We start from the raw sequence: 22,402 nt of genomic DNA, 5'->3' as shown, positions 1-22,402 counted from the left end.
TTTGAGGAACCTCCATACTGTTTTCCAGAGTGGCTGCACCACCTTGCATTCCCACCAACAGTGTAGGAGGGTTCCCCTTTCTCTGCATCCTCGCAAACATCTGTTGTTTCCTGACTTGTTAACTTTAGCCATTCTGAGTAGTGTGAGGTGGCATCTCAATTGAGGTTTTGATTTGGATTTCCCTGATGCCGAGCGATGTTGAGCACTTTTTCATGTGTCTGTTGGCCATTGGGATGTCTTCTCTGGAAAAATGTCTGTTCATGTCTTCTGCCCATTTCTTGATTGGATCATTTGTTCTTTGGATGTTGAGTTTAAGAAGTTCTTTATAAATTTTGGATACTAGCCCTTTATCTGATATGCCATTTGCAAATATCTTCTCCCATTCTGTCGGTTGTCTTTTGTTTTTTTTTTTTAAAGATTTTTATTTATTTATTTGACAGAGAGAGATACAGCGAGAGAGGGAACACAAGCAGGGGGAGCGGGAGAGGGGGAGAAGCAGGCTTCCCGCTGAGCAGGGAGCCCGATGCGGGGCTTGATCCCAGGACCCTGGGATCATGACCTGAGCCGAAGGCAGACGCTTAACGACTGAGCCACCCAGGCGCCCCCTCTTTTGGTTTTGTTGACTGTTTCTTTTACTGTGCAAAAGTTTTTTATCTTGATGAAGTCCCAATAGTTCATTTTTGCTCTTGCTTCCCTTGCCTTTGGCAATGTTTCTAGGAAGAAGTTGCTGCGGCTGAGGTCGAAGAGGTTGCTGCCTTTGTTCTCCTCTAGGATTTTGATGGACTCGTCTCACATTTAGGTCTCTCATCCATTTTGAATCTATTTTTGTGTGTGGTGTAAGGAAATGGTCCAGTTTCAGTCTTCTACATGTGGCTGTCCAATTTTCCCAACACCATTTGTTGAAGAGACTGTCTTTTTTCCATTGGACATTCTTTCCTGCTTTGTGGAAGAGTAGTTGACCATAGAGTTGAGGGTCCATTTCTGAGCTCTATATTCTGTTCCTTTGATCTATGTGTCTGTATTTTTGCTGGTACCATACTGTCTTGATGATGACAGCTTTGTAATAGAGCTTGAAGTTTGGAATTGTGATGCCACCGGCTTTGCTTTTCTTTTTCAACATTCCTCTGGCTATTCAGGGTCTTTTCTGGTTCCATACAAATTTTAGGATTATTTGTTCCATTTTTTGAAAAAAGTGGATGGTATTTGATTGCATTAAATGTGTAGATTGCTTTAAGTGGCATTGACATCTTCACAATATTTGTTCTTCCAATCCATGAGCATGGAACATTTTTCTATTTCTTTGTGTCTTCCTCAATTTCTTTCATGAGTATTTTATAGTTTTCTTGAGTACAGATTCTTTGCCTCTTTGGTTAGATTTATTCCTAGGTATCTTATAGTTTTGGGTGCAATTGTAAATGGAATCGACTCCTTAATTTCTCTTTGTTCTGTCTTGTTGATGTATAGGAAAGCCAGTGATTTCTGTGCATTGATTTTATATCCTGCCATTTTACTGAAGTCCTGTATGAGTTCTAGCAGTTTTGGGGTGGAGTCTTTTGGGTTTTCCACATGAAGTATCATATCATCTGCAAAGAGTGAGAGTTTGACTTCTTCTTTGCCGAGTCGGATGCCTTTGATTTCTTTTTGTTGTCTAATTGCTGTGGCTAAGACTTCTAATACTGTGTTGAATAGCAGTGGTGATAGTGGACATCCCTGCTGTGTTCCTGACCTTAGGGGGAAAGCTCTCAGTTTTTCCCCATTGAGAATGGTGATATTCGCTGTGGATTTTTCATAGATGGCTTTTAGGATATTGAGGTATGTACCCTCTAGCCCTATACTCTGAAGAGTTTTGATCAAGAAAGGATGCTGTACTTTGTCAAATGCTTTTTCTGCATCTATTGAGAGGATCATATGGTTTTTGTTCTTTCTTTTATTAACGTATTGTATCACATGTATTTGCGGATGTTGACCCAACCTTGCAGCCCAGGAATAAATCCCACTTGATCATGGTGAATAATCCTCTTAATGTACTGTTAGATCCTATTGGCTCGTATTTTGATGAGAATTGTTGCATCCATGTTCATCAGGGATATGGGTCTGTAATTCTCCTTTTTGATGGAATCTTTGTCTGATTTTGGGATCAAGGTAATGCTGGCCTCATAAAATGAGTTTGGAAGTTTTCCTTCCATTTCTATTTTTTGGAACAGTTTCAGAAGAATAGGTATTAATTCTTCTTTAAATGTTTGGTAAAATTCCCCTGGGAAGCCATCTGGCCTTGGGCTCTTGTTTGTTGGGAGATTTTTGATGACTGCTTCAATTTCCTTAGTTGTTATAGGTCTGTTCAGGTTTTCTATTTCTTTCTGGTTCAGTTTTGGTAGTTGATACATCTCTAGGAATGCCTCCATTTTGTCCAGATTGTCTAATTTGCTGGCATATAGTTGCTCATAATATGTTCTTGTAATTGTATTTCTTTGGTGTTGGTTGTGATCTCTCCTCTTTCATTCATGATTTTATTTATTTGGGTCCCTTCTCTGTTCTTTTTGATAAGTCTGGCCAGGGGTTTATCAATCTTATTAATTCTTTCAAAGAACCAGCTCCTACTTTCATTGATCTGTTCTACTCTTCTTTTGGTTCTATTTCATTGACTTCTGCTCTGATCTTTGTTATTTCTCTTCTCCTGCTGGGTTTAGGCTTTATTTGCTGTTCTTTCTCCAGCTCCTTTAGGTGTAGGGTTAGGTTGTGTATTTGAGACCGTTCTTGTTTCTTGAGAAAGGCTTGTATTGCTATATACTTTCCTCTTAGGACCACCTTTGCTGCATCCCAAAAATTTTGAACAGTTGTGTTTTCATTTTCATTGGTTTCCATGAATTTTTTTAATTCTTCTTTAATTTCCTGGTTGACCCATTCATTCTTTAGTAGGATGCTCTTTAGCCTCCATATATTTGAGTTCTTTCCGACTTTCCTCTTGTGTTTGAGTTCTAGTTTCAAAGCATTGTGGTCTGAAAATATACAGGGAATGATCACAATCTTTTAGTACTGGTTGAGACCTGATTTGTGATCTATTCTGGAGAATGTTCCATGGGCACTAGAGAAGAATGTGTATTCTGTTGTTTTGGGATAGAATGTTCTGAATATATCTGTGAAGTCCATTTGGTCCAGTGTGTCATTTAAAGTCTATTGCCTTGCTGATGTTTTGCTTAGATGAGCTGTCCATTTCAGTGAGGGGGGTGTTAAAGTCCCCCACTATTATTGTATTGTTGTCAATGTGTTTCTTTGATTTTGATATTAATTGGCTTATATAATTGGCTGCTCCCATGTTAGGGGCATATTTACAATTGGTTAGATCTTCTTGTTGGATAGACCCTTTAAGTATGATATACTGTCCTTCCTCAGCTCTTATTATGGTCTTTGGTTTAAAATCTAATTTGTCTGATACAAGGTTTGCCACCCCAGCTTTCTTTTGATGTCCATTAGCATGGTAAATGGTTTTCCACCCCCTCACTTTCAATCTGTAGGTGTATTTGCATCTAAAATGAGTCTCTTGCAGACAGCATCTCGATGGGTCTTGTTTTTTTTTTATCCAATCTGATAGCTGTGTCTTTTGATTGGGGCATTTAGCCCATTTACATTCAGGGTAACTATTGAAAGATAGGAATTTAGTGCCATTGTATTGCCTGTAAGGTGACTGTTACTATATATTGTCTGTGTTCCTTTCTGGTCTATGTTGCTTTTAGGGTCTCTCTTTGCTTAGAGGACCCCTTTCAAGATATCTTGTAGGGCTGGTTTCGTGTTTGCAAGTTCTTTTAGTTTTGTTTGTCCTGGAAGCTTTTTATCTCTCCTTCTATTTTCAATGACAGCCTAGCTGGATATAGTATCCTTGGCTGCATATTTTTCTAGTTTAGTGCTCTGAATATATCATGCCAGTCCTTTCTGGCCTGCCAGGTCTCTGTGGACAGGTCTGTTGCCAATCTAATGTTTCTACCATTGTAGGTTACAGACCTCTTGTCCTGAGCTGCTTTCAGGATTTTTATTTGTCTCTGAGACTTGTAAGTTTTACTATTAGATGTTGGGGTGCTGACCTATTTTTATTGATTTTGAGGGGGGTTGTCTGTGGCTCCTGGATTTTGATGCCTGTTTCCTTCCCCAAATTAGGGAAGTTCTCTGCTATAATTTGCTCCAATATACCTTCTGCCTCTCTCTCTCTTTCTTCTTTTTCTGGGATCCCAATTACTCTAATATTATTTCATCTTATGGTATCACTTATCTCTTGAATTCTGCCCTCGTGATCCAGTAGTTGTTTATCTCTTTTTCTCAGCTTCTTTATTCTCCATCATTTGCTTCTATATCACTAATTCTCTCTTCTGCCTCATTTATCCTAGCAGTTAGAGCCTCCATTTTTGACTGCACCTCATTAATAGCCTTTTTGATTTCAACTTGGTTAGATTGTAGTTCTTTTATTTCTCCAGAAAGGGTTTCTCTAATAACTTCCATGCTTTTTTCAAGCCCAGCTAGTATCTTTATAATCATCATTCTGAACTCTAGTTCCGACATCTTACTAATGTCTGTATTGATTAGGTCCCTGGCAGTCGGTACTGCCTCTTGTTCCTTTTTTTGAGGTGAGTTTTTCCATCTTGTCATTTTGTCCAGAGAATAGATGAATGAGAGAACAAATGCTAACAGGGTAACAATGACCCCAGAAAAATATACACTAAACAAATCAGAAGAGACCTGAAACGAGGGGAAAAGAAAGGGAAAGAACAAAAAAAGAAAAAGAAGGAAAAAAAGAAGAATATGACCAGATATGATCAGGCTGGTGAATAGATCAGTGCCACACACTAGATTTTGGGCCTATTTTGGTCTGTTAGAAGAAACTGCCTCCCCAAATTTTTTTAAAGAAAGAAAACTTATATATGTACAAAAATAAGGGTAAATACGATGAAGGAATGGAAGATGACTGTAAAGATGGAAATTAGAAAAGATTTTATAAAAGGAATTGATAAGATAAGAAGTTGGTTAAAAAAAGAAAGAAGAGAAATTAAAAAAAAAACAAAAAAAAAAAGGGAGAGAATGTGATCAGGCAGGAGACTAGAACAAAGCCATACACTAGATATTTAGGGTATATTTCGGCCTGTTAGAAGAAACTGTATCCCAAAATTTTAAAGAGAGCACAATTTATATATATATATATACCAAAAATAAGGTTGACTACAATGAAGGGATAGAATATGACTCTAAAAATGAAAAATAAAAAAGAATTTTTAAGAACAGATTGATAAGATGTTGGTTGAAAAAGTGGAAAATAAAAATTCAAAAAAAAATAGATAAAGAAAATTTAAAAAATTAACTTTGAAAGACTGAAGAATCGGGGGGGGGGGAAAGCCATGAATTCTATGTGCAGTGTTCCACTAGTGCTGGAGTTCTGCCATTCTCATTGATCGGTAAACTTGGTCTTGGCGGGCTGTTCTTGCTGATCTTCTGGGGGAGGGGCCTGTTGCTTTGTTTCCCAAATGTCTTTGCCAGAGGCAGAATTGCCCCACCCTTGCCGTTCCGGGCTCAGTAATCTGCTCGGGTTTGCTCTTGGGAGCTTTTGTTCCCTGTAAGCTTTCGTACAGCTTTGGAGGACAAGAGTGCAAATGTCGGCCTCCCAATCTCCGCCCTGGAGGAGCTGAGAACTCGGGGCTCCGCTCCTCAGTGCGCCCCCAGAGAAAAGCAGTCAATCCCTCCCGTCTCCATGGTCTCCAGCCGCACTCCGTGCTCACCTGGCCTGTGATCGAGCCTTTCTATCTCTGGCACCCGACCCCGTGTGGAGTCTCCAAACCCAGCAGATCCCTGTGGTACGCTCCTGCACCACTCCTCCTGGGGAGGAAGGGGAGTCTCCCTGGATCTGCCACGTGTTGGGTCCTTGCTGGAAGAGCAGTGGCCCGACTGTGCTGCGGATCATGGTTTATGGCAACCCTGAGCTGAGAGCCCGCGCCTCGGCTCTGTCTCTGCAGCTGGCTTCCCCGCTCCGATACCTGGAAGCTCTGCAACACTCAGGCAACCCCAGTCTTTCTGTGACCCCGAGGGTCCTGAGACCACACTGTCCCGCGAGGGTTCCACCCCCTGCTTAGCCACTGGAGTGACGTCCCTCAGCAGAGCCGACTTCTAAAAGTTCCAATTTTGTGTTCAGTGGCTCTATCACTTGTCAGAAGCGGCTGACGGAGGCCCCCCTCCCCTGCCGTCTGTCCTCCCTAATATCGCCTCGGATTCACTTCTCTGCACGTCCTATCTTCCAGAAAGTGGTCGCTTTTCTGTTCAGAGAGTTGTTGCTCTTCTTTTCTTCGATCTCCTGTTGAGTTTGTAGGTGTTCAGAATGGTTTGATCCCTATCTAGCTGAATTCCCGGGACCAGATGAAATTTAGGTCCTCTACTCCTCCGCCATCTTGCTCCCGGAACCCTGTCATAGTATTTTTGATGTGCTTTTCCCTGATTATGGGTGATATTGAACATCTTTTCATGTGTTTGTTAACTATCTGGATGTCTTGTTTGGAAAAATGTCTATTCAGGTCCTCTGCCCATTTTTTAATTGGATTATTTGGGGGTTTTTTGGTGTTGAGTTTGATAAGTTCTTTCTATATTTTGGATGTTAACTCCTTATTAGACATATTATTTGTGAATATCATCTTCCATTCACTAGGTTGCCTTTTCATTTTGGTGATGGTTTCCTTCACTGTGCAAAAGCTTTTTATTTTGGTGAGGTCCCAATACTTTATTTTTGCTTTTGTTTCCCTTGACTGAGGAGACCTACCTAGAAGAATGTTGCTAAGGCCAGTGTCAAAGAGATTACTGCCTATGTTCTCTTAGAGTTTTATGGTTTCAGGTTTCTAATCCATCTTGAGTTTATTTTTGTATGTGGTGTAAGAAAGTGGTCCAGTTTCATTCTTTTCCATATAGTTGTCCAGTTTTCCCAGTACCATTTATTGAAGAGACTATCTTCCCCGTGAATATTCTTTCTTCTTCTGTCCTAGATTAATTGGGTTTATTTCTGGGCTCTCTGTCCCCACTGATCAACATGTCTATTTTTGTGCCAGCAGCATGCTGTTTTGATTACTACTGCTTTATAGTATATCTTGAAATCTGGAATTGTGGTGCTTCCGGCTTTGTTCTTCTTTCCCAAGATTGCTTTGGTATTGGAGGTCTTTTGTGGTTCCACACAAATTTTGGGAATATTTGTTCTAGTTCTGTGAAAAATGCTGTTGGTATTTTGATAGAGATCGCATTGAATTTGCAGATTGCTTTGAGTAGTATGGACATTGTAACAATATTAAGTCTTCCAATGCATGAGCATGGAATATCTTTCCATTTGTTTGTGACATCTTCAATTTCTTTTATCATTGTTTTATAGTTTTCAGAGTACAGATCTTTCACCGACTTGGTTAAGCTTATTCCTAGATGTTTTATACTTTTTGGTGCAATTGTAAATGGAGTTTTTTTTTTTAGTTTCTTTTTCTGCCACTTCATTATTAGTGTATAAAAATGCAACCAATTTCCGTGTATTTTGTATCCTGCAACTTTACTGAATCCATTTATTACTTCTAATTGTTCTTTGGTCAAGTCTGTAGGGTTTGCTATGTATAGGATCTTGTCATCTGCAAATAGTGACAGTTTAACTTCTTCCTTACCAATTGGGATGCCTTTTATTTATTTTTCTTGTGTGATTGCTGTGCTACAACTTCCAGTACTATGTTGAATAAAAGTGGTGAGAGTGTCTTCTTCCTGATCTTAGAAAAGCTTTCATGTTTTCCCCATTGAATATGATGTCAGCTGTGAGTTTTTAATATATGGCCTTTATTATGTTGAAGTATGTTTCCTCTGAACACACATTGTTGAGGTTTTTGTCATGAATGGATGTTGAATTTTGTCAAATGTTTTTTCTGCTTCTGTTGAAATGATGTAATTTTTAACCTTCATTGTGTTGATGTGGTGTACCATGTTGATTTGTAAATATTGCACCATTCTTGCATCCCTGGAATAAATCCCACTTGATCATGGTGAATGATCTTTGAATGCAGTTTGTTTATATTTTGTGGAGGATTTTTGCATCTATGTTCATCAAGGATATTGGCCTATGGTTTTCTCTTTTGTAGTGTCTTTGTTTTTATCAGGGTAATGCTGACCTTGTAGAATGTACTTGAAAGCTTTCCTTCCTTTTCTGTTTCTTGGAATAGTTTGAGGAGAATAAGTATTAACACTCTTTAAATATTTGGTAGAATTTGCTTGTGAATCCATTTGGCCTTAGGCTTTTTTTGGTGAGAGTTTAAATTTCTGATTCAATTTTGTTACTAGTTATTGGTCTATTCAGATTTTCTAGAGTTGGTGTAATATTGATATTTCTTTCCTAAAAATTTGATAAAACTCATCAGTGAAACCATATGGGTGTGGAGTTTCTATGGTAGGATGATTTTATATGATTTTAGTTTCATAAAAAAAAAATCTCTAAAGGTTTTTCTTTTCATCCTTTGTCAGTTTTAGTAAGTTGCAATTTTTTTTGAGGAATTTGTCCACTTCATCTAAATTTTCAATTTACTGGCATGAAGTTATTCATAATATTCATTTATCTTTGAATATCTAGTCCCTAGTATTTATTCATAGTATTTGTAAATTGTATTCTCTGACTTTTTTGGTATCAATTATTTGTGATACATAACCAGTCACCCCAACATTAGTAAGTTAAAATAATAATGATTTATTTATCTATGAGTAGGCCATTTGGGCTAGGATCATTTAGGAAGTTCTTAGAGTCCAGGCAGGTTCACAGAGGGTCTTTGACCAGCTGCCAGTCTGCTAGGTGGCTCTGCTTCTGGGGTTTGGGTGGCTGTTGGCTGGGAAATGGGGATAATGCGCCACATGTCTCTCATCATCTACCAGGCTAAGCCAGGCTTGTTCACATAGTGGGTCAGCAGTGTTCCTAGACAGAATAGATATGTGCAAGTTCTCTTGAGGCCTAGTCTTGGGATATGACAGAATTGTTTTTTATCCACATTTTTTTGACCAAAGTAAGTCACAAGAACAACCCAGATTTACAAGGTTGAAAAATAGACTTTACCACCAATTCCAAATGACTGTGGATGTGAGGCAGGGGAGAATTAAAACCATTTTTGCAATCTATCACATACTATGGTATACTATTGTGGGCGAATTGTCATGAATTTGGCAGTTTTATGTAAATAGTTGTCTTATCCATATTGTGATACAACAATCTTCATGCATCTTTCTGGAATTTACAGAACATTAAGTTTTTTGGTGTCTAATCAAAAGCAATGTCTTTCCTCCCATTAATACTTAGGAAGATTGTGATTGTTTATATGTTTTTGTTTTATACATAATTGTATATTTTGGTTATCTTCACAACCCCAAACCAAGTTTCAAGCTATTTTTTGGTCCATAATACTTTAAGAATTCAAAGTGTGGCACTGGTGAAAATTATCATGGGTATGTTGATTTGGGGCTTAAAAATAGGTTGAGTCTTAGATATTTCTCACCTGTGGATAAACTGTAGGTAATACGGAAGGTAAGCGGTTTACCTTAGCATAGGTAATATATGTCTCTAGGTTTCTCTTCTTGTCTGTCAGTAGAGCAATTCTTGGACACAGAAAATGTAAGTAGAGTTGGGCATGTGATAATGGAATACAGTTTAATTCTACAAATCTGTAAGCATATATTTACATCTTGCTATTAAGTCACATTCATTTCACCTTTTTGGAAATCTCCCTCTGGAAATTTAGCCTACGTTACCTATGTATGTGTGAACTCATCTGATGAAAAGAGTGGTCATTGATAGCATTGTTTCTGTCATGGAAGAATTGGAGGTGATCCAAATGTCTAATGGAAGGGGGTTGATTTTTTAAAATATGATGATTCATCACATGAAATACTATACAACCACTTGAAAGTTATAGAAGAGTAGTTAGTGACCTGTATGGATGTTCATTGTATATATAACATATAATTAAACATATAAAACATATATAACATATATAACATATATGGCATATAATTAAAAGATTATGAAGCTATTTGTGGGATTATATTTTTGATAAGATACAAAAATGTTAATGGTTGTTATTTCTGAATAATGGCAATATGATTTTTTTCTAGTTTTATTGAGATATAATTGACATACAGCATTGTAGTTTTAGGTGTACAACATGATGATTGGATATATATATATATATATATATTACAAAATGATTACTATAATAAGTTTACTTAACATCCATGACCTACAACTCTTTTTCTTGTGTTGAGAACTTTTAGGATCTCTTAGCAAGTGTCAAATATATGATACACTATTGTTAACTTTATTCACCACACTATACATTATATCCCCAGAATTTATTTATCTTATAACTGGAAGTTTGAACCTTTGACCGCCTTCACCAGTTTCACCCATCCCCTCTTTGTATCTGTGAGGTTGGTTTTTTTAGATTCTGCATGTAAGTAAGATCATACAGTATTTGTCTTTCTCTGTCTGACTTATTTCACTTAGCATAGTGCCCTTAAGGTCCATCCATGTTGTCACAAATGGCAGAATTATCTTCCTTTTCGCGGCTGAATAATATTCCTCTGTGTGTGTGTGTGTGTGTGTGTGTGGTGGTTTGTGTAACATTTTTTAATTTATTTGTCTGTCTACAGACACTTGGGTTGTTTCCATGTCTTGACTATTATAAAGAAAATGTGGGGTGTAGATATCTTTTCAAGATAGTGATTTTGTTTCCTTCAGATACATACCCAGAAAGGGTATTGCTGAATCATTTGATAGTTCTGTTTTCAGTGTTTTTTTTCCCATTAAGTGTACTCTTAATCCCCTTTATCTATTTTACCCATCACTCCCCACCCTTCTCCCCTCTGACAGCCACCAGGTCTCTGTATTTATGAGTCTGTTTCTGCTTTTGTTTGTTTATTTGTTCATTTGGTTTTGTTTTTTTAGATTTCCATGTGTAAGTGAAATTATATAGTATTTGTCATTGTCTGACTTATTTCACTTAGCATAATACCTTCTAGATCCATCCATGTTGTCACAAATGCCAAGATCTCATTCTTGTTTATGACAGTAACATTCCACTGTGTGTGTGTATACATGTGCGCATATATATATTTCCAGTCTAACTGCTCAGCTCCCTGACAAGGTAAAACACATTACATGTCTGTAGTAAAGTGGTATTTCTATTGAGTAAATCCCACTATTACCACTGATTGGCTAAACTTCGCTAGATTTTAGTACCATGGCTACAAAACAAAAAGGCTCTATATTGAAGATTTTGATGTATATTTTATTTTCATTGACTACACTATTGGGACCAGTTCCCATCTAGGAAATAGTTAATGCAGCGTGCCATCTGTAATGCACCAGCATGTCTACAAGGGGGTAGTGAAATTTTGTGGGACCCAAATTAAATTAGATTTACATTAAATACATGCTGGCGAGATTTTTAAAGTAAGGCCAAGTGTTGTGGAATCACCCCCTCTGCAGGATAGACCACAGTTTGAAAAATGTTACTGATATGTTTTATCTGGTATGCTGCGGGCAGGCCCCCAACACATCTGGGTGTGTAGAGTTGAGTGCATGGTTTCTGGGGTAGGAGGAAGTACTGGGGAAGATTCTGCAAACTCGGGAACCGTAGCGGCTCCGTGCCTGCAGCGCTGTTGTATAGGCAGTTTTTTCCATGTCAACACCTGCTCATTAGGAAACGGACCAAGACTCCCCAAGAGCTCTCAGATGGCCTGAATTCTGTATCCCTGCCAATCCGCTCTAGAATTTAATAACAACCATGAGGTGAAACTTGGGCCTTTCCTCATTGCTAATCCCCAAAACCATCTGGCCTTTCCCTTTCTCTGAAAAACAGTTGAATGTATGTGTTGGGGTAAAGGAGGAGGTTGGAGCTGAAAAAGAGGAACAGACCTATCATTTGTTTCTTAAAGGACAGTCCACTCTCTTTTAGGCAGATAGAAGTCCTTGGAGATCATAGCTCTAAGCTTGTCTTCCATAGTGTCCACATCTTTGCCACCTAATTGTTTGAAAATCACAACATTCATTAACTATTGACAAATGTCCAAGTTTAGTTCCTTTAGTGAAATAATGCCAAAAAGAAGCATGTACATCTGTAATCATGATTCTGATATTAAAAACAAAAAGTTATGCATTTTCTCTTTAATTTTCTATTAGGTTTTAGTAGAATATTAGAAATATGGCAGATACTCCGTAAATAGTTGTTTATTCCTGCTCTACAAAGGAATTGAAGTCAGTTAGTAGGAAATGCATAGACTATAATAGTAAATTACAAATAAAACATCAAACTTCCTCTGCCCTGCTCCCAACCAGGGGAGGAAATAGAATGCCCATAGTGAACCACGTGGCCTATGCAATGCATGGAGAATATCGTGGTTTTGGTCTCGTTGAAGGCTCATTCCAGGGCAAATGCTCCTCAAATGGAACTACATATGAGATCAGTTGTTCTACTTAAAATTGTTCTCTTACTCTCATACTACTGAGCACTTGTTGAGTTTGCGTGTCATAAATACGTGTGTAGAATTATGCTACTTCAGTAAGGGAGGTATCAAATATTTGTCAGTGAGTGAATTAATAAAGAAATTTAACTTGTCTGTACATGGGTTAGAAAAGCCAATAGTAATATGTCTTTCTATGACTCAAATGACAGTTACTATGTTCACATACAAAGGGTAGATGCTCATGGGTATTTTTGCAAATATACACACAGTCACACATTTATGCATGTACATGTGTATACACATAAATATTGCAAGCATCACGTTTGAAGAGTAGTGTCCATTCACTCTTTTTTTCAGAAACCCTCAGAACAGTATGTCATCAGCAATGTGATGCCTCAGAAGCGGGGAGGTGGTCAGGAAACTGTGGGCCTTGGGCCAAATCCAACCTTGTTTTTGAATCACCTACAAGATAAGAATGTATTTACCTGTTTAAATGGTTGAAAATGAATCAAAAGAAGAGTAATCCTTGATGACACATGAGAATTATGTGAAATTCCAATTACAGTATGCATAAATCAAGTTTTATTGAATCCTAGCCACATTGGCGTGTTAACCTATGGTCTCTGGCTGCTTTTGTGTTACAACAGCAAAGTTGAGTAACTATAACAGAGACCATCTGGCCTGTAGAGCCCAAAATATTTACTGTCTGGCCTTTTACGAAAATGTTTGCTGACCCCTACCCTAGAAAATACAAAAAATGAGTAGGATGGAATCTGCCTGACCACACGCCTCATAGTATTTGAAAAGATCTAGCCTCTACTGTGCCCCCCCTTTTTAAAGAGAAATTGGAAAAGGATAAGAAAATAGTTTTCAACTTTTATCTTTTTAAAAAGAGCCTCATAACCTATTTTCTCCAAACATATAACCTTATATCCCAAACAGAATATTTTGAATATTCAAGCTTTACTTTTTAAAAATTGAAGTACAGTTGGCATGATAATATTCTGTTAGCTTCAGGTGTGCAACATAGTGATCAGCCATTGCAGTCGACCCTTGAACAAAATGGGTTTGAACTGCACGGGTCCACTCACAGACTTTGATAAATACAGTTCAGTACTGTAAGTGTATTTTTTCTTCCGTATGATTTTCTTCATACTTTTCTCTAGCTTACTTCATTGGTAGATACAGTATATAATACATATACAAAATATATGTTAATCTACTGTTTATGTTATTGGTAGGGCTTCTAGGCAATAGTAGGCTGTTAGTAGTTAAGTTTGGAGGGAGCCAAAAGTTATAGGTGGATTTTCAACTGTGCAGGGGGTTGGCCTCCCTAACCCCATGTTGTTCAGTGGTCAACTGTAAATACATTACAGCGTGCTCCCCATAAGTCTAGTTGCCATTTGTCACCATGCAAAATTATTACCATATTATTGATTATATTCTCTGTGCTGCACTTTTCATCCCCGTGACTTATTTATTTTATAACTGGAAGTTTGTATCTCTTAACCCCTTTCACCTATTTTATCCATCCCTCTCCTTCTCCCCCATGGCCACCCCCGGTTCTCTGTCTTTATGAATCTATTTGTTTTTTTTCCCAAACTTTACTAACCCTTGTGATTATATCCTAACATGATACAATAAAGGGCAGGTAAAAAGGTACAAAGTTGTGGAACATACAACAGAAGGTTTAATTAGTCTAATTTATAATTGGCCTTCTGAAGCAACGTGAGAGGGAAAACCCACCAAGACTTACCAAGGTGTAGGACAGGTAGGAAGGGGACAAATCCTAAATGCACTTGCAGCCTCTGTGTGACAGACCTACCTCGATAATACCTTATGTTTACATGTAGCTGTTTTTGTCTAATGTGGTGATTGTATTGTTTCATAAACATTAGCTATCAAAACATACTAGTAAGAAGCAGATGCTGTTATTTCCATTTTACAAGAGGAAAGGGCTATAAACTTTGCATATAGCTCTTTCTACAGCAGTAAGTCAGTGCCAAATCCAAGGAGGTAATTTTTTTTTTCTTTTTTGTCAGGTAGAAATCTCTGCATGATTGATATGGTCCACAGTATGATAAATGATGACGTGAGTTGTAGTGTGAATAGTTGACTGATTTCCTTTACAGCATCTGGCATAGTGCTTAGTCATTACTATACTACCCTTGGCCACTGTATATGGCCTCACAAGTCAATGAAAAATTTTCTAAAAATAAGAACCTTTGCTTTCTCATGTGCACCACTCCATCCCTCATATAGAGTTTTAGCAAATGATCACTGAGTAGGCCAGCAGATTCCTGAATTTTCAAATCCTATCTCCTTCATACCTTTGACTTTTAGTTTCCTCTTCAAAGAAATGTTTTGAAAGCAGACTTACTTCCTTACATCTTGACAAGAACACACCCATGGAAGAAGCACACGTAAATCCATCATTGCATCCTTATTGTAATTATATTTTGGCATCACAGTGTGTGTATGCTGGGAGAAAGACTTTAGAATTCCCTTCCCTTTACAGATGTGGGACTCCTGAGGAAGGATAAGGGACTTCTCTAAAGTCTTACAACTATATGTAGCAAAGTTGGGGTAAGAGCTGTTTTGCCTTACTTGCTTACCTGTGTTATCTTTCCTTTGGGCCACTTCAAATATGATTATGTGTAAACATTAAATAAAAAGGGTTTAGTGAAACATCTAAAGAATATCCTTTCCTACAATGTTACGTTTGGCTCTGAAACAAGGTTTATCTCTGCAAGATGCATAGGAAAATTTATTCTATTACAGAGTGGACATTCTCCATCAATCTTATTGGGATAGTTATTTAATCATAAGTTAATAAAAGGTGATAGAAGCTATGATTATCCAGATAGTTTAGGAGATAAGTGATACAAGAGCATATCTATTGTTTACCTTCAGTAATAAATATATTTGAATTGAGCACATTACTTGAGAAAACATTCACATTCACCATCAGCCACCACAATCAGTATCTTAGTTAGAGGGCTATTTTGGGGAATCACTACCCTAATAGAGTGAAAGACTCAACTCACTTGTCTCTTCACCATCTTGACTTATTTTTCCTGGAGAGTCCAAGATGGAAAGAAGCAGAGTCCATGAACAATGGTTCCCCATCTAGTCACTTTCAATTGGGTCATATGGCTTTATTTTCTTAACAACACATGTTACCATCTGGAATTATCTTCTTCATGGATTTGCTTGCTTGTTGACTCCCCTTTCCCATACTCACAAGAATGGAAGCTGCAGAGTGTGGGGCCTTTTCTGTCTTATTCTGCATTGATATCACCAGTGCCTGGACCCTAAAGGGAATTCCACATGATCTGTTCAGCACATGAGCAGTTGGCTATGTGTCGAGAGTGTGAGGGATCAAATTGTGAAATTGTAAGTTCTATGGATGGTCAAGAGAGACGTCGTACGTGACCAAGATAGCAGTCTTCTGAGTGCTGATCTCTGTGCTCTAACTTATATGCCCAGCTCTGCTTCTACAGCATCTGTACGCATGCTGGGATTGCTGGGTCACTTGTCTCTCTTCCATCGATTACTGGACAGCAGGAACCAGTCCCATTCACCTGTATGTCTCAGGTGCTGAGCACAGTGACCAACAGGTGAATGGGCAAGCCCCTGCGTGCATGAGTGGTTCTTTTAGCACACACGCCTGGGAACCTACTACTCTTTGTGCTTCGCCTTTTCAAACAGAAAGCCTAATGACGGACTGCTGAGTGTCTTCTCGTGCTCATTTGCAGAAATATCCACCTTTGGGAAGATCATGTCTGGCAAATTAGGCTCTTTTTGTTAGTATGAGCTCTTTATATAGAAAATCACTGTAGTGTGAGCCACACACATAATTTCAAATTTCTAATAGCCACATTTAAAGATCTTTTTAAAAAGTTAAATTTATTTTAATGTTTTATTTGAGTGAACATATCCAAAATAGTTTCAACATGACTCAATATATACAATTATTACTGAGGAGTTTTACATTGCTTTTTCTCATATTAAGTCTTGCAATCTGGTGTTATTTTATGTCTTCATTTGGATGCTAAATTATTGGAAACTTGATCTGTATTTTTCCAATAAAATTTGAAGTTGGAAAAGTCAATTCCCATATCCAAATTGTTCCAAACACACTGCAATGTGTTCCAGTATCTGAACTGAGTACATTTTTAAATTTAAAACTCGGTTCTCCAGACATACTAGTCACATTTCAGTGTCCAATCGCCAGATCGGGCTGGTGGCTACTGTATGGACCAGCACAGATCACAAACTCTTCTTCAATATACGTTTCCTCTGTATCTCCCTTTATTTCCAAACACCCACAACCTTCTGTCACTTCAAATCCTAGCATTTTGGGTTCGTGACAGGGTGGTCCAGCCACATCCTCCTATAGGAACAGGGGCCCAGAGAGGAAGTGGCTTGTTCAGTACACTTCGTTTGCCCACCGCTCAGCACTCTGCCAGGCACCACCAGTCTACTCCGGTCAGAGAGACCCGGGGAAGTGCCCGTGGGGCTCTTTCGTGCAGAGTGAGGGATCCCCTCGTCCCTGCCGGCCAATGTGGCCGTGGTGGAGAGACCTTGGGGAAGCCTGTCCCTACTGCACGTGTGAGGAGGCCCCAGGCTACCAGCTGGCTGTGCAGCACTGAGGTGAGCCAGCGAGCTGGACAGACCGTCTGCTCCAGGGATGGAGGGCAGACGGAGCACGAAGACTGACGGGCCTGAGGCCAGCCCTCATGGATCCAAAGGTGCCACCCCACGATGGCGTGGGAGGGACCACCAGTCTTTCCGTGTGGTCCGGCGAGTCATTTTTTTTTTCCCTTTTCTTTTTTTTTTTTAAGCACTTCATGTGTCTCATCTGAAAATGAAGAAGAATATGTGATTATGAGTTGAGAATTTCCCAAGGTGCTTTTTTGTCATTTATTACCATTGACAGGTTTAGTGCTTGTTTTCTTTCCTGTTCCCCATATTGTTCAGAACCTGCTCAAGGTCTCTTGACATCATCTTTATCTAGGATGCCAAAATTAATGAAATGACGACGGATCCACTTTTCATTGTGAAGGAAAAATATTTTGACTCTTACGGTGAGGTTGCTCTGCTTCTGAGAAAACTGAAGTGGGTGCAGCACGGATAGTTTTCATTCCATCAAAACACACACTTTGCTCATTACCGAGAGTACAGGGTAGGTTTGGGAAGGTACAGCCTCCCTGGCAGATGAGAACTCTCTCTTTTTTTTTTTCTTTCTGTTTCCCATCCTCCATTTTTCTTTACACTCCCCATCCTCCCCTTCTCTACATCACTGTGTAATATATTTTTTAAAGTGCACAGTTATTAAAACTTCAAAATGACCAAGAGACAGTATCCTCTTCATAGAAATCACGTACATTGTTTGTGTGTCCACCCAGCTCACCAATGTGGAGACACAATACAGAATGACAACCGAGAGTAGTCAAGTTACTAATTGGCTGAAGTAATAGAGTTTGTCTCAAAATCCTGACAAGCTGTAAGCTTAAACTGTGAAGAAAAATTACCCTCACTGGCATCTGAAGTCTGTAAAACATTCTAATGAGTTGACTTGGTTTTGTTTTCAGTGGGATATTTAGTCATAAATCTTTGATTCCTGGATTAGAAATTATTTGGGTACAAACATTACTCCAGCTGCCAAGCTAGAAAGTGATTTTTTACTGTTTTGTACTAGTGTTATACTGTAATGCACAGATAGGAAATCCTGTAAATAAAATTTGTCACTTCTGGGAAGAACCCAGGAATTATTTTGGGCAGAATCATAAGGAAAGTTTTTGACTTAAGTTCTGGCAACCAAGGTCCAAGCAAGGAAAAGACCAGGACTCCTCCTTGCTGTAGGATGCTGGTTTTCAAATTGCTCAGCCAAGCTGCCTTCCACAGGAAGGGTAGGGGGACATAAAGCTGGGCTCTAGGATACCATTCCTTCAATTCTGCTGTTATGTTGATTATAATTGCCTTTCCTATAGGACATTCAAAGAAGGATTTCTGCTGTGAATAAATTTGAAGGATCACTTTTACTTTATTTTTGAAAGGATGCTTTGGGAATTCCTATAGCTGGAACTTTTATAAAACCAGAACAGATTCCCCTCCCCCGCTTCCCTGGAGAGAAGTGGCTTAAGTATAGTCTTTCTTTAACTTTGAACAGCTTTGACATTCCATGCCTAGGCCATCCCCATCCTGTGTAAGTTCTGTGCAGTACACCCTCATGGCCAGTGTCAGGGAGTGGGACTGGAAAAGTTACCGGGTATGCAGGCGGTAATTGATGTGATTGAACCTTGCATCTCCTTCCTGCTCTCATAGACCAGCTGCCCTGCTCAGATATACACTCTTGTACCTGCTGCACCATCCGTTTTACTTAGAAGATTCATACTAGTTCTGTAACCTTGCAGAAGAGAGCGAACTCGAGTGGAGAAGTTTTAGGAATCTTCAACCAGAGAATCAAGTTTTTAAAAGTTCTTTTCATGTTTCATTTTCAGCTCTTATAAATAGCTTGCTTTCTAGAATTATTGATAGAACTCTCAATTCAGTTTGGGAGGAAAAAACCTAGTATTTGTGGCTATCATGCGTAAATGCCTTTGTATTGAGAATAAGTACACAAGAAGCTGAAGAGTTACTTGTCAGGGTGTAGGCTGGGCAGGGAGAAAAGAACTAAGACTTTAGTAGTACAACAATCAAAATCGTAGACCCACAGGGCTGCCTTCCTTGGCGGTATTGCTGTTAAAAGTTCTTCTGGCTTAGAAATGGAGGACAAAAGCCCACATTTTCTGTAAGAAAGAAAATCTAAACAAACCTTAGAATTTATTTTTTGATGGGTTAACCACTTACTGAGATACTGCAAAATCCAACATCACAAAAAGTTTCTATTATGGCGACAAAAGTTATGATGGATTCTCAACTTCTGATTAATTTGAGGGAAACCAAGAATTATTCTAGTTTTAAAAAATACCTGTGGCCCGTTTTCCTAATGTCCAACTATGCTTTGGCTGAGATCAATGGGAAAGTATAGCTTTGCAGCCTCAGACAAAGAGGTTACTCTGATCAAGGTTACTTACATATTTTAAAGTATCATTAGTGTCTATAAAGAAGGAAAAAAGTGTCCAGGAGCTGGTGGGAAACCAGCCAGTTCTTTAGCTGGCTGTTCTCTTCAGCTTGCAGAAAATAAGGAAAGGAAATCATATGAATTTTCCTCAAAAGTACAGGATAATTTGTATAAGGGGAGACTGTACAAAAGTTCTAATTTTAATTTTTTTTCTCCATCCCACCTATTCCTATTACAATAAAAAAATTATTCTGGTAGAAAACCACTTATTTATTTATTTTTTTAAAGATTTTATTTATTTACCTGACAGAGAGAGAGAGTGAGAGAGGGAACATAAGCAGGGGAAGTGGGAGAGGGAGAAGCAGGCTTCCCGCCGAGCAGGGAGCCCGATGTGGGGCTCGATCCCAGGACCCTGGGATCATGACCCGAGCCGAAGGCAGATGCTTAACGACTGAGCCCCCCAGGTGCCCCGAAAAACCACTTATTTTTATTACTAAGTGATTTATTACTGTGATTTGTCACTTTTGGATCTGAGTCTCATTTCATTCCCCTCCTTCCTTTTCTCCTCCGTTTTGCCAGATGATGGTTTGCTAGGCAAGGGAGAACCTTTCCAGAACTCTTTCTTCCTGAAGGTAGTTTGTGTGGGGAAGCAGCACATGAGCATCATCAGCACACGAATAGGCCCCTGAGAATGGTTTGACCCATGTGGTTTTCACGCGGTTCACAGTGAGGCCCAAGAGGAGTGTGCCGTCCATTCGCAGCAGGGCCGGAAAGCCATGGGCCCGCCATCTTTCCCTTTCCGTTGCCTATCACTGCCCGCCAGAGGGTCAAGCCCCCTACAAGGGGACGGGGAGGAAGATCTTTGATCTCCAAGTCTAAAACGTAGTGGGTGGATGTTGTTTGCAGGAGCTCACACTGGAGGTTCTTTATGAAGCAGGTGAACAACAGCTCCAGAGAACCCCAGCCGACTCTTCACGTGGCGCCTTTGGCCTTCTTGCTTCAGCTTTCACACATGTTAGCCGTCAGTCCTGCAAAGCCAAAAGGACCAATCTCTAAAGTTACGGACTTCTTGTATTGGAAGAAGCACGTGGCCTCATGGTATTGGAAGTACACATACTAAGTCTCTTCAGTGGAGTATCATCTTTTCTCCCCCTGCTCATTTTCCTGGTGCCTTCAGGGTTTCCTACCAGTGCTCAAGTGTTTTAGGTCCAGTCTACCATTCAGCCATTTCTTGCTAAAACCGTGTGAATCGCCTGTGTGTATACATGATTCCTGACTTCGTCCGTTTCTTCCGGTGTGTGCCTCGGCAGAACCACCCCGGCAGGCCTGGAGAGTGACTGCTGCTTCACTTCACATCATGAATATTCAGAGGCTGCAGTCAGTGAGGACTCAGGTGGCAAAAATAGTAAGGTGATGGAAGCAGCCCCTCACGTGAAAGCCAGATCTCCATTTCAGTGTCTCCGAACCCCTGATTGCTGCACAGACTGCCCGTCCTCGACCCGTGGACCACATGAGAGGAGAGTCCTGGGGAACTCCTATGAATCGGGCATCTGTTCCATACACCAACATGCTCACGTCTTTCTGTATGATGTGTTGTAATCAGCATGTTGTTTTTAAAAGACAACAGGCCCTTCTGTAGTCCTCGCCCACAAAATGCATTTAGGCAGATAGTTCAGCATAAAGGACGCACTGTTGAGACCAGCAATGCATGCATTGTTTTCCCCGTAACGCGGTCAGGATCTCCAGAGCAAAATTTAGTGCATTTTGTGAAATCTTATTTTATGTATTTTGTCCCCATCAGCAGTTAAACTCAAGTAGGAACGGCTCCATTCTCTTACGGGTTAAATTATGCTCTGTGCAGAACTAGTGGTGATGTATAAATTGCAGCCCTGTCTTTTTTTCGAAGGATTCTAAAATAGGTTTTCAGAATTAGTGCTGGATTTTCGCTCCTGCATGTGTGGTGACTCTGGACTTTTTCCCTTCAGAGAAGCATCCTTTGCAGCATTCCCCCTTCTGAGGAATCACTTAGACACTTCCAGCTGGTGGCAGGGGATACGGCCATAATACAGCTTCCTCTGCCCCAGCTGTCTTTCTCACTACGATAAATGCATTACGATGGCTGCACTCTCGTGTAAAGGTTCAGGTGGAGGAAGGTGGAGGATGAAGTCTGGAAACCGTCTTTTGGGTTTTTAAAAGCTTCAGCTTCTACAGCATCTTTGCATTTTGCGCGTGTTCCTGCTTCTGGTCAAAGGTTTCTCTCCAGTGATTGGAATGCTGCTGTAAGCCTGGCTAAAGGTGCCTGAGGAGATCACCTTATAGGAGGAAGCCCTGCGTGCTTGAGAAGCTCTTTTTAAATGCATTATGGCTCATGCAGCCTCACAATTAAAGAAAAACAGGGATTTAGAAATCAATGCTGAAGAAGAACCTGAGAAAAAAAGGAAACACCGCAAACGGTCCCGGGATCGGAAGAAAAAGGTAGTGGTCTCTGCCAGAGCATATAGCTTGCCTGGCTTTTTTGTTTTAATCTCCTCCTGGCGTCTGTTGGAGGCATGAAGGGCTATTTTTACAGGCTGTGTAGGGGCTGAATTGGGAACAGATGATGAAGCCCACCGGTCGGGCATGGCCGCAGGACGGGCGAGGCGAGGGAAGGTTTTATGTTGTGTGGGGGTGATTGCAGGGCTGATGCGGAAGGTGTGCTTCCACCTCGAGGAGGCTGGGGCACGCCGGCAGGACACAGAAAGGGGGTGCAAGGGAGTGAAAAGTAGTTTCTTCCCAGCCCCATCAAGGTGAAACGGACTCCGGGGACTTGGGTTTGAGGGAGAGGCCGGAGAGCCAGTCTTGGTACTT

The 22,402-nt window shown here is 39.8% G+C and overlaps 1 protein-coding gene across 1 annotated transcript in view; it reads left to right on the top strand.

The window, feature by feature from the left end:
* The first annotated feature begins 20,152 nt into the window (after positions 1–20,152).
* Positions 20,153–22,402, top strand: part of LOC118019506 (ankyrin-3-like) — a 331,391-nt gene continuing 329,141 nt past the window's right edge. The window contains exon 1 of the mRNA XM_035018759.1: positions 20,153–22,030. Coding sequence (XP_034874650.1) covers positions 21,917–22,030 — 114 coding nt within the window. The 5' untranslated portion in view covers positions 20,153–21,916. The remainder of the gene's footprint in view (positions 22,031–22,402) is intronic.

Source organism: Mirounga leonina, unplaced genomic scaffold (assembly GCF_011800145.1).
Source record: "Mirounga leonina isolate KUSES-001 unplaced genomic scaffold, KU_Mleo_1.0 Mir_108, whole genome shotgun sequence".
In the NCBI taxonomy this organism is placed as follows: domain Eukaryota; kingdom Metazoa; phylum Chordata; class Mammalia; order Carnivora; family Phocidae; genus Mirounga; species Mirounga leonina.
Note: the sequence above shows the minus strand (reverse complement) of the source record. Positions and strands in the feature narration are given on the sequence as shown.